General features: G+C 49.6%; 1 protein-coding gene across 5 annotated transcripts in view; it reads left to right on the forward strand.

Moving 5' to 3' along the window:
• Positions 1 to 12,836, forward strand: part of PLEKHG5 (pleckstrin homology and RhoGEF domain containing G5) — a 101,640-nt gene that overhangs the window by 77,864 nt on the left and 10,940 nt on the right. For all 5 annotated transcript variants that reach the window (XM_077931447.1, XM_077931448.1, XM_077931446.1 and 2 more), the window contains 9 exons: positions 1,518 to 1,703; positions 4,540 to 4,716; positions 6,410 to 6,505; positions 7,643 to 7,693; positions 10,002 to 10,151; positions 10,735 to 10,845; positions 11,645 to 11,794; positions 12,313 to 12,450; positions 12,587 to 12,706. In XM_077931447.1, the coding sequence (XP_077787573.1) occupies positions 1,518 to 1,703; positions 4,540 to 4,716; positions 6,410 to 6,505; positions 7,643 to 7,693; positions 10,002 to 10,151; positions 10,735 to 10,845; positions 11,645 to 11,794; positions 12,313 to 12,450; positions 12,587 to 12,706 (1,179 nt within the window). The remainder of the gene's footprint in view (positions 1 to 1,517; positions 1,704 to 4,539; positions 4,717 to 6,409; positions 6,506 to 7,642; positions 7,694 to 10,001; positions 10,152 to 10,734; positions 10,846 to 11,644; positions 11,795 to 12,312; positions 12,451 to 12,586; positions 12,707 to 12,836) is intronic.

Genomic DNA, 12,836 nt, shown 5'->3' on the forward strand with positions numbered 1-12,836 from the left:
TTTCAGCAGTAGCTGTGGACCACGTTACACGTGAAAAGTTATATATATATTATTTCGGGCGGTTCTTTAGATGCGGCAACCATGACTGGTGTATTTGTTTCAGCTCAGGGAGTTCAGCCTTCTGTCTTCCCGACAGCTTTTGCCGCTCATTGGCCAGCTTAGATATGAAAGCCAGGCCAGAATCTCTATGGGCCAAAGAAGGATCCCTATGGGCTGACAGCCCAGCTCGGATTACCGTCCTAGTAGTCAATCCGCTGCCTCCACTATATCTGAAGGAAGAAGAGATAGAATCATAGAACTGTAGAAGGGACACCAAGGCTCATCTAGTGCACTGCAGAAATCTCAAACACCTTTAAAAGCAGATGTTAAATGACTAGAGATCTAGAGATGATCTTACCTGCTCCAGATCCTGGCCTGGGGGCGCTGCAGAGCACCTGTGGCTGGGTAGAGGGCATTCTGGGTGATTGCGCAGGTCCTTATCAGGCTTAGAATAGCATGGAGATGAGCCAAGAGGCTTTGGGATTTGTGCTCTTTTGCCCGGGTCACGAAAAGGCAGTTGGCCATTAGCTTGCGCACCAAGAACCGGGCAAGATGTTTCTCTGCACTCTCCTCCAGCTCTCTTTTCTCCTCAAGGTATGGGCGGCTGCCATGCCCCTGTGCGTTTTGGGGACAGGCTCCATCGTCCCCAGGGTGCTCTCTGCCTCTCCTGACAACCCTCTTTTCGGAGGCAGCCAGTAAGACTTGATTTAAATCACTAGTCAGTAAGACTTTATTTAAATCGTTTTTATTTTATTTTTTACAGAAAGGCTCATTCTTGCTGGTATAATCTTAATATTTACAACCAGATAAAGGTTTCATTTTTGGAATAATAAATTTTCAGAGTAGTTTTTACAGTTATATCAAAAATTACTGATTTGGTTATGCTATTAGAAATACATTGACAGATAATTCTGAAATTTTCTGCTGTACTTTATTGGAAGGAGAAAAAGAATCACTTCCTTAATAACAATTTAAACAATTTATTTAACTAAAACAATAACATTATAGCATATGTATCCATGTTTGTTAACTGATGTGGTTAAACAATTTTTTATTTTTAAAAAAACTTAGAGTGAGTTTTAGCACACATGAAAAAACTTAAAACAAATCCTTATTTCCTGATGAATAGCCTTTGGACTATAATGTCACTTAGAAAACTATCTTTAGAAAGATTTTTCCTCCAAAAGCATTTTATTTTATAAATCCAATTTAAATAATAATGAAAAACCGATTTAAAATTTTAAAAATATGATTTTTAATTTTTTAAATATCATTGATTTTTATCCACCCTGCTTCTGAATACCAGTTGTGGGAAACCGAAGGAGGCGAGAATTTCTCATGTCCTTCTTCCTTCTTTCCCTTGCGGTTGGCCAGTGTGAGAACAAGACTCTGGGCTCCCTTTGGCCTGTTCCGGCATTCTAATCTTATGTTCTCCATCCCTCTCACTTCTCTCTCCTTCCCCTGTTTGTCCCTCGCAGGCCCCCGGAAGACAAAGGAAGAACATGAACGAGTTTTTGGGGGACGCCAGCATCCCGAGCCACGACCCCCTGCAGCCCTCCAGCGCCTCCTTGCCCAGCAATGGCATCGACACGTGGAAGAACCGGGCTGCCAGCCGCTTCAGCGGGTTATTTGGTTCCGGCAACAGCGCCAGCCCCTTCACGCGGGTACGTTGCCAGTGCCCACTACTGCCGCCCGTGGGTTCCTGCAGGCCCTTTTCTTTTGCAGGTGTTTGCAGCTGGGAAGGGTGTCCTGGAGAGGTAGGGAGTCCCCGCTCCTTGCAAAATCAAGTGGCGTCAGATCACGAGGAAGGGTAGCCAGAGACCAAGGTGGAGACGCATTCATAGAGGAGGCCATTCATGATGGAACTTCCATGTCCAGAGGCAGTTTGCAGGAGCAGCGGGTGGTTCTTGTTGTCTTACTCTGCTTGTGGGCTTTGGGGGAATGGAGCTCAGTGGGTAGAGCAGGGGTCAGCAAACTTTTTCAGCAGGGGGCCGGTCCACTGTCCCTCAGACCTTGTGGAGGGCCGGACTATATTTTTTTTTTGGGGGGGGGGAAATGAACGAATTCCTGTGCCCCACAAATAACCCAGAGATGCATTTTAAATAAAAGCACCCATTCTACTCATGTAAAAACACCACAAATAACCCAGAGATGCATTTTACATAAAAGCATGTAAAAACATGCTGATTCCCGGACCGTCCGCGGGCCGGATTTAGAAGGCAAGTGGGCCGGATCCGGCCCCCAGGCCTTAGTTTGCCTACCCATGGGGTAGAGCAAGCTGCTTTGCATCTGGCATCTCCAGGTAGGCCTGAGACCCTGGAGAGCTACTGCCAGCCAGTGTTGACAATACTGTGGTAGATGGACAAATGTCCTGACTCAGCAGAAGGCAGCTTCCTAGGTTCCTGTCTGGTTTTCCACTATGGGAGGCAGAATGTCTGAGCACAGGCAGTTGTGGCTCATCTCTTTTGGGGCCAGTTCACCCTTGACCATCCCTCTGGTGTGTGAGGAGGGAGCATGCCGGGGTGGGTGTGGCCTCCTCAAGTCTTGCATGCACACATTTATAGGATGTGCGCGCACACAAAAGCAGACAGTGACACTCTCGCAAGCACACAACCCCCCCTTTCATTGGCTGATCCATGCAGATCAACTAAGGAGGGCAGTTCTTGCCCCCTCAGCGGTTTGTTAGGATGGCCAGAGAAGGTTGCTCTCTGAAAGACACAGCACAAAAGGAAAAGGGCTTGGGAGGGAGGAGGAAAGAAGTAAACTCAAGCCCCATCCATACTTAACCTTTCACTTTCTAGGTGCATGTCCATGCTTTCCTGCTCCGCGTCTGAGCACATTTTCCCCACCCATGAAAACCCACTCTTTTGCGCTGAATTGGAGAAAACAGCCATTTTTGTTCCCCTCAGATTGCTGTTTGCTCTGATTTAGCAGTGAAGAGCGGGTTTTTGAGGGGAAAGCGGCAAGGCAAAAATAAAAAGCTGTCGGGCACAGTCCCAGAAAGCCCGGACCAGTGCCTAGAGCAAAGGTAATTGTGAATGAATCTTCAGGCACTAGTTACCAAGTTCAGTAGGTCATGGAAAAGGGTCTAAGCATAAGGAAAGAGCTGCAGCTTCCTTGGCTTCCGGTGGCCTCAGTTACGGCAGCTGGCAGTGGGAGGGAGGCCTGTTATCCGTGATATCAGGGGGGTCATGTGCTACTAAATACTCTTTTCCGGGAAGCATCGGTGGGAGCAGGCTGGTTCCTTCATGCCCTATTTTGGGAAATCAGAGGCAGGGGACAGAATAGCTCAGCATTAGATGAAAAAGTCTTCAAGATTCTATCCTGGCATCGCCAGACAGTTTTGGGAAAGACTATTGCCTGAATCCTTGGAGAACCACAGCCAGTCATTGTAGACAATACTAAGCTAGATGATGATGATGATGATTATTATTATTAACAATTATTTAAATTTATTCAGTTATTTTACAAAAAGGAACTCAAAACGACGCTGTAATAAACAAACCCATGGGTTTAAAACCAGTAGGAGAGAAAACTCTAGAAGGCAATCCTGTTTTTAATAGGCAGGATTGAAACATCCCAACTACTCAAGATTAATTAATAGCTAAAGGCCTGAAGAAGAACAGATGGTTTGCCTGATGCCTAATGATATTTTATTATTCTTTATTATTATTATAAATTACATTTATATACAACTTTTCATCTGAAGATCACAGAGCGGTTTGCAGCATAAAAACACAAAATGAAAGCACAAAATACACATGACTGTAACAAAAACCAACAACCCCTGCCCACAAACATATTTGAAAGGCAATAGATTGCTTAATCAGCCAAAGGCCTGCTTATAGAGTTACTACGTAACACAAATGAGAGACGAATACACTAAACACTAAACAGGCAGGTGAGTCTCCTTGGGGAGAGCATTCCACACGCAGGGAGCCACCACTGAAAAGGCCTGTTCTTGTGTTGCCACTCTCCAGACCTCCTGTGAGGCGGCACATGGAGAAGGGCCTCAGGTGATGTTTGCAAGGCCTGGGTCGGTTCATATGGAGAGCATGGACCAGTAGTAGCCTGGTTTTTTTCGGGGGGGGGGGCGGCGGGTAGAATCCTATACTATTTTGGTCTGGTCCAAGAAGGCTTCTTTTAGGTCCTTGTCCATCCATGATACCCACCTCAGGGAACCAGCTGCCAAAGGACAGGAAGCTAGGAGAGGATGTTCCCTTCATTCATTCAGCGGGCCGTTATGGGAAACAGGATTCGAACCCTCATCTCATGGGCCTCCTTTCCCCCTCCCCACATGGTCCCGCACAACACCCCTGTGAGGGAGGCCAGGTTGAGAGGCAGTGGCTGGCGCCAGGTGAGCTTCATGACTCAGCGAGGATTCGAACCTTGGTCTCTCCCAGGTCCTAGTCCAGCACTCCAACCAGGCCACCACCCCTGGCACCGCGCAGCAGCACCCCCAGACTTCCTTTTTCAGCCCTCCTTTCTGTGCCCCTCCAGGAGATGGACAAGATGGAGCAGCTGGAAAGCCGGCTCCACTCCTACAGCCACTTTGGCCTCCCCAAGTTCCCCCAGCAGCTCCGCTTCGATCAGGATTCCTGGGAAGAGGAGGAAGAGGATGACGATGCTACCCTGTGCCTGGAGGACAGCTGGCAGGAGATCATTGAGGGCACAGAGGTGAGGTGGGAGCAGGGCCCCTTTGCCGTCCAGCTGGCGCTTCGGAATTCCTGTTCTGAAAGCCACCCTGAAGGGAGAGAGCTGCTCTTGTGCTCGGGTCAAGCTTGCGGGTTTCCCCTTGGGGGTATGTGGTTGGCCATGGTGAGAGCAGGATAGTAATAATAATAATAATAATAATAATAATAATAATAATAATAATAATAATAAAATTTATACCCCGCCCATCTGGGTGGGCTTCCCCAGCCACTCTGGGCGGCTTCCCCAAAAATATTAAAATACTGTAATGGATCAAACATTAAAAGCTTCCCTAAACAGGGCTGCCTTCAGATGTCTTCTAAAAGTCTGGTAGTAGTTGTTCTCTTTGACATCTGGTGGGAGGGCGTTCCACAGGGCGGGCGCCACTACCAAGAAGGCCCTCTGCCTGGTTCCCTGTAACTTGGCTTCTCGCAGTGAGGGAACCGCCAGAAGGCCCTCAGAGATGGACCTCAGTTTCCTGGCAGAACGATGAGGGTGGAGATGCTCCTTCAGGTATACTGGACCGAGGCCGTTTAGGGCTTTAAAGTGTTGGTCAGCACCAACACTTTGAATTGTGCTGGGCTAGATAAGCCATTGACCTGATCCAGCAGACAACTCTTCTTACACTTTTACGGAGAAGGCTGGCTGCTGTGATCTTGACCTAGCTGGGCTCAATTCTCCAATAAAGCTTTTAACCTTAACCCCCTACCCCAGTGAAGGTATCTGGCAGCTGATTTAAGACAGACAAAAGGGAAGTCCTTTCTCCCCCCGCACAATTAACTTTGTGGAAATCTGCATCCCTGGATGAGGGGCAGGCTGATGCTAATTTAGAGGGCTTTGATTTATTCAAAGGGATTGGACAGATTCAGGGTAAGTTCTGCCAGTGGAACCTCCACTTTTAGGAATAGTATACCACTATGCTGGGGTCAACCAACAGGGCAGGGGTTTGCTTTCAATAATAAAAAAAATTTTATTATTCATACCCCAGCATATCTAAAAACATAATGGCATATCTAAAAACATAATAAAAACATCAAGCATTGAAAACCTCCTGATACAGGGCTGCCTTCAGATGTTTTCTAAATGTCAGGTAGTTATGTCTTTGACATCTGATGGGAGGGCGTTCCACAGGGAGGGTGCCACTACTGAGAAGGCCCTCTGCCTGCTTCCCTGTAACTTCGCTTGTCACAGTGAGGGAACCACCAGAAGGCCCTCGGCGCTGGACCTCAGTGTCTGGGCTGGACGATGGGGGTGGAGACGCTCCTTCAGATATACAGGGCCGAGGCCGTTTAGGGCTTTAAAGGTCAGCGCCAACACTTTGAATTGTGCTCGGAAACGTACTGGGAGCCCTGCTTGTGGGCTCCCCAGAAGCTTCGAGCCTGCCAATTCGCTGCGCTACTGACTTTTTGGAGGAAGCAGGGCTGTCGGCTGATGGGCGGTCCCTTTGAGCCTCACTTGGCCTTGGTTTTCCTTTGGTGTCAGGTGATTGACAGGTGGCTGGCGCCCCACCCACTCGTCAGAGTGGTCCTCTGGGGGTGGGGAAACCCAGGATGTGGCTGGCTGGATCTAGTTCCCCACCCCTGGGGGGAATGGATTCAGAAGGGGGCTTGTCATATTCTTAGGAAAGTAATGGCAAAAAGAAGCCCCTAACCCTGCCTCTGACTCTTAACCCTCCTAGGTTTTGACACGCCGGCAATGCCACCAGCAGGAAGCTATCTGGGAACTACTGCACACAGAAGCCTCCTACATCAGGAAGCTGAAGGTCATCACAGATGTAAGTGTCTTAGATGAAGGGATGTGTTTAATAATAATAATAATAATAATAAGTTTATTTATCATTTATACCCTGCCTGTCTGCTGGGTTTGAGGACACAGAAGTCTTGAAGCATATTCATTAATTCATAAAAAATATTTAAATACTGCTCTTCATACACACACACACACACACACACACACACACCCCAGTGTGGTTTATAAAAAAATACAGGTAGCCCCCTGTCTAAGCATGTTCAATATGTGACCCGGAAACATCATAAAGATGCCACTAAAACGTCACTAAAAGGGCAGAATGGGGTGGGGGGGTGGGGATGGGGCAGATCAGGGTGTTTGCAGGCTTTTTCAGTGAGTTTCAATTATACACCATGTGTGCGGTGTCTCAGAACGTAACCCCTGCATAAAACCATACAATGCAAACTATGTATAAAAAAGTTTAAACCAGAAATGGTTTATGGAACAATGTGCTCTCAATTGCCTGCATAGATGCCTGATGGAATAGAAAAGTTTTCAGCAGGTGTTTAAAAGTTGAAAGACAAGGTGCCTCCTGAAACTCTAGTGGCAGGGAGTTCCACAGAACAGGGTTAATGACACTGAAGACTCTGTTCCTTTTTTTTGTCAAATGAGCCACACCTGCTCAGGGAACGACCAACGATGCTCCTGCAGAGGATCTTGGTGCCCCAGCTGAGATATAAGGGTTCAGGCGGTTCCTGGGGTACCCTGGGGCTGAAGCTGTTCAGGGCTTTGTCAATTAATACAAGGACCTTGAACCAGGCTGCATAGTAGACGGGCAGGCAGGGCTGGTGCTTTAACTAAGGCGTCACATGTTCTCAGCCAGATGCCCCCGTCAGCAATCTGGCCACTGCATTCTGCACCAGCTGGAGCTTTCAAACCAAGACCAAGAGCAGCCCCACAGAGAGTGCATTGCAGCAATCCAGCCTTGAGGTTCCCAGTGCATGAAATACAGTGGTCATTCTGTCCCTGCCCAGGAAGCAACCCTTTCCCTTCGCTTAAAGCAGTGTCAGATCCAAACCCCTGGATCATGACCAACATCACCTTTGTTTGCTGGCTCTCTAACCAAACGGCAACCCCCACAACCGAGCCCCATTGCAATAGCTCATTTCTCTCTCCTCCTCAGCTGTTCCTGTGTTGCCTGTTGAACTTGCAAGAATCGGGGCTGCTTTGTGAGGTAAGCTAGCATCCTCTCCCTTTGAACATGGCTGTTGCCCCAGAAATGTCAGATGTCACCCTCCAGGGCCAAACCTCACTTTCCTGTGCCAGCAAGGGTCTGCCTCCTGCTCCCGGTGGCTTTGTAGCGAAACGCCGTCTCTGAAGCACCCTCCCCTCTGCCCCGCTGGTCTCTTATCTGCTCTGAGGAAGTGGCCCAGTTTCTCTCCCCCTCCCACCCCCATTTCTGACAAGAAACCGTCTTGCGATCTTTCACTGTTTGAAGAAATACCTTAACCACACGACACTCTGGCAGGCTTGTGGCACACAGAAGCTATTTAAAGAGATGAAAGAGATATACCCAAGGCAACTCTTGCATCATGCAAATGCTTCTCTTGGGTCCCAGAGGTGCGTTGATCAGGTTTTCCCAACGAAAACGCACTCAACCTGTTAGATCGAGAAGGAACGCTGGATAAACGTAGTTGCATCGGGCTGCAGAGCAGAGCTGGGGAAAGGAAGACGGCTCCATCCTTTAGGTGCCTTTAGGATTCCCCTATCCTGGAAGTCACGGGACGCGGGTGGCGCTGTGGGTTAAACCACAGAGCCTAGGACTTGCCGATCAGAAGGTCGGCGGTTCGAATCCCTGCGACGGGGGGAGCTCCCGTTGCTCGGTCCCAGCTCCTGCCAACCTAGCAGTTCGAAAGCACGTCCAAGTGTAAGTAGAGAAATAGGTACCGTTCCGGCGGGAAGGTAAACGGCATTTCTGTGCGCTGCTCTGGTTCGCCAGAAGCGGCTCAGTCATGCTGGCCACATGACCTGGAAGCTGTACACTGACTCCCTCGGCCAATAAATCAAGATGAGCGCCGCAACCCCAGAGTCGGCCACGACTGGACCTAATGGTCAGGGGTCCCTTTACCTTTACCTTATCCTGGAAGTATTTCTTTTAAGAACTGTTGCCTGAGTTTTCAACAGTTGGGATGACTTTGATTGATTGCATTTCTATCAGGCCTTCTTTCCTCTAAGGCAGGCAGAGGCAAACTCCAGATGTTTTGGGACTACAATTCCCATCATCCCTGACCACTGGTCCTGTTAGCTAGGGATCATGGGAGTTGTAGTCCCAAAAATATCTGGAGGGCCGAGTTTGCCTATGCCTGCTCTAAGGAGTTCAAAGTGGCATACATGGTTCTACCCCCTTCCTCATATATTCCCCACAACAACCCTGTGAGGTACGTTAGGCTGATAGTCACTGACAGGCCTTAAGTCACCCAGTGCGGTTTGGGACTTAGCACAGTGGGGGAATTTGAACCCTGGTCTCTCCTGGGTCCTGCTCTAACCACCACACCACACTGCCACCTCTTGTGTTGTGGAATAACAGAATCATATAATTGTTGAGTTGGAGGGGTACCCAGTGGTCATCTAGTCCAACCCCCTCCCCGCAATTCAGGAATCTCACCTAAAGCATCCATGACAGATGGCCATCCAACCTTTGCTTCAAAACCTCCAAGGAAGGAGAGTCCTCCCGAGGGAAACCATTGCACTGCCAAACAGCTCTTACCGTCTGAAAGCTGAAATAATCTGGTGAAGTGGAATGGAAGGAGATTTGGGACAGATGAGAGGCACTGCAGACTTTCACGCCCTTTGCAGTTTCTTTGTGGGACACCCCGTGTTGGAAGCTGCTGGAGTGGGTGGCTTTGAAAGGGGATCAGCCAAATTCATGGTGGAGCCTGGGGGCTGGGTGCATGTGTCCATCTCTCGATGGCTCCTGCCACAGTGCCTGTGTGGCACCTCTGTTCAGAGAGAGCACTGTGCATGAATGACAGTAGCAAGCGAGAGTTTGACCCAGGGGGGGCTCTTCTTGGAAGGTGACTCCAGTGCAGGGCTGGATTTAGGTCTGATAAGGCCCTAAGCTACTGAAGGGAATGGGGCCCTTTCTATGTCCAGCTGCCAGCAATAAATTGTCGCTTTTTTGTGTTGAATATATGCTATATGGTAATTTAGGGACCTAATAGGTATCTAAAGCCATTTGCACATGCAGAATGTCAGCACCCTATATAAAGAAATGAGCAAACCAGTGATATTTTAGGGAGCAGGCAGGGCCCATTACTTACATCATAGGAGCCTACATAACACAAAACACTGTTGCTGTATGTAGGTTTTATTTTATTTGTTTATTATCTTATATTTTGGGGGGGGGAATTCCCTTTAGATTTTTTGGGGGGTCCCCCAAGAAAGTGGGGCCCTAAGCTATAGCTTGTTTAGCTTATACGTAAATCTGGCACTGCTGAGAGTGTATGAAGGGTCACAGAGTCTGCTTTTTCCCCAATCTGCAGGTGGAAGCTGAGCGTCTTTTCAGCAACATCCAGGAAATCATCCAGCTGCACCGTGCTCTTTGGAGAAGCGTCATGGCCCCTGTTTTGGACAAGGCCAGGACCAGCCGGGCTCTGCTAGACCCCACGGACTTCTTCAAGGGCTTCAAGATGGTAGGTGTGCATGCAGTGAGTGTGCCTACATGCAGCTGCAGCCAAGAGAGGATGGTGCTTTGTTCCTGAAAATGAGCAACAACCATTCCAGTGTCCCAGAACTGCAGCAGCAGAGGAGCGCGAAAGGCCTCCTACTCCAGCTCTGAAGCATGTTCTGTTTTATTATACCAACATGTTGTAATGAAGGTTGAAATCTGGCTGTTGAAGGTGCCACAAGTGAGGCAAGTTGCCCGGCAGGAGGCACTGAGAGGCCGAGAAAGAGGGCCAGGAAATCTGGTGTCTGCTTGGTTTTGATCCAATAGTTGGACCCAAACCAGAGCGAGCAGCTTTTCCGGGACCAAATGCAACCCAGACTCCTCGTAAAAGGTGGTCTCTGCTGAGCTGGTAGCTGCAGTACCATCTCTGGCCATCAACAAGGGTGGTGCTGGAGAGAAGAAGGGAAAAGGGAGTCTAGCTCCCAGAATCTGCAGTTTGGGACAACTGTGCAGGGCCAGTTGGGTTGCTCAGGTGGCCCTTGCTCTCCTCCGCTGCTGCTCCTGCCTCCCTGCACCCGTGTCTTTAGTCTGATGCTTTTCTCTTGCAGTTTGGCTCCCACTTCAAGCCTTACATCCGCTACTGCATGGAGGAGGAAGGCTGCATGGAGTACATGAGGAACTTGTTGCGGGACAACGAACTCTTTCGCATCTACGTCACGGTAAGGAGCCTGTTTCCAACCCACCCACCTCTCTCTTTGTGACCATCCTACGAATCCCACACCTGCCTCTGTCCTCAAAGTTGAGTCCTACATTCAGAAAAGCTGCGGGCATCCAGCACCAGAAAGTCAAATGCTGGCTAGGCAGAGGTGCCAACGCTTAATGCTCACCTCTCCTAGTCATGCAGGGCTGTTTAAGCCCCACACTTTAGGAGTGCTATGTGGTTAGCTCAGTTGGTTGGAGCATGGTGCTGAAAGCGCCAAGGTTGTGGGTTTGATCCCCGTATGGGCCAGCTGCATCTTCCTGCATTGTGGGGAGTTGGACAAAATGACACCAATGATACAATTCTATAATTAATCCTCTCTGATTATTGCTTGGCTAAAAGAGGGGAACAATCTTAAAAGCAGTTTCAAAACGGCTCCAGAGGTTCTGGGGAAGTGGTGGGTTGGTGATGGCAGAGGTACTAGCCAATAGGTGCCTTTGCTTTTCCTCGATTGGTCCAAACCAGGCAGACAGTCTGCAGAGCAGACTGTTACAGTTTTTACAGAGTTTTGTCTGGAGGCCAAGAACTATTGAAAACACCAAGAATTGGCCATTCTTTAGAATGAGAGTCTATCTTTCACCTAGGGCTCCTTTTGGAAACTGTCCATTCCTGGGCTGGTTGTGGCTTGCAGCATGGGCACCTTTCCAGGGCTGGCTTGTGTTCCTGATGGGAGCTAAGCCCCTGGCTAGTAGTGACAGACTGGCTAGTGGCCTGTTTCTTGGATCCAGAAACTGATGCTTCCTTTCTTCCACTTGCAGTGGGCCGAGAAGCACAAACAGTGCAATCGACTCAAGCTGAGTGACATGCTAGTGAAGCCTCACCAGCGCCTCACCAAATACCCTCTGCTGCTGAAGTCGGTGCTTAAGAAGACGGAAGACCCCCACACCCGAGAGGCCATCATCACCATGGTAAAGTGTTGCCAGTATGCCTTGGTACACCTGCTAGCGTAGGTGATGGTGTGTTGGGAGCTGCAAGGAATTCAGCAAACGTTTGCACCCAAATCCATCTCAGGAAGGGCTGGGACTCTGTTGAGATGGGGGAGAAACACAGTTCAGTTTGCATTTGAAGGCGAACCTAACTAACGCTGACAAAGTCTAGCCACGGTGGAACCTCCACCACCCAGAGCAGTCTACCGCTAAGAATTTGATTCCAGGGGAGGACTGCAGCAGGAGAGGGCTGTTGCATTCACACCCTGGTTCTGGGGCTTCCTGGAGACAACTGGCCTGGGCCAGCGTCTCCAAACCGTGTGACTTCCAGATGTTGCTGGATGGATACCCAGCACCCTCCATCAGCGCTGAACCGCTGGGTGCTGCGAGTTGTAGATCAGCACAGCTGGAAGGCACCCAGTTTGGGGGAGCCAAGTGCCCCCCTCGCCTTATTGCTGCCTCCCCCTGGTTATAACCTCTGGCGGGCTTCTCTTGTCCAGATCAACTCGGTGGAGCGCTTCATCAACCACATCAACTCGCGCATGCGCCAGAGGCAGGAGCAGCAGCGCCTGGCCAGCATCCTGAGCCGCATCGATGCCTACGAGGTGGTGGAAGGAAGCACGGATGAAGTGGACAAGGTGGGTGGCGAGGCTGTGGCCACGACGTGGGGGAGAAGGGTGGGCAAAGGGTGCCCGAGATGGCAGCCTGGGCTGGGTGGGTGGAGGGCATGTCTCAGGCACCTGAACTCTTTTGGCTTTAACCCCCTTTCTTCAGATCCTGAAGGAGTTCTTGCGCCTGGACCTGACAGCTCCCATCCCAGGGACCTCCGCCGAGGAGACCCGGCAGCTTCTGCTGGAGGGAAGCCTTAAAATGAAAGAAGGCAAAGACAGTAAGGTAAGCCTTGATGGGCAGGGGAAATGTTCTTCTTCTTGTTACTATTACAACTCAGACTAGGGGATCTCATGTGATTCAGCCCGGAATTTCTACCCCCAAAGCCAGAGGCTGAGACACTGCCTTTGCATGC

The sequence above is a fragment of the Podarcis muralis genome, chromosome 7 (genome assembly GCF_964188315.1).
Source record: "Podarcis muralis chromosome 7, rPodMur119.hap1.1, whole genome shotgun sequence".
Classification (NCBI taxonomy): Eukaryota; Metazoa; Chordata; class Lepidosauria; order Squamata; family Lacertidae; genus Podarcis; species Podarcis muralis.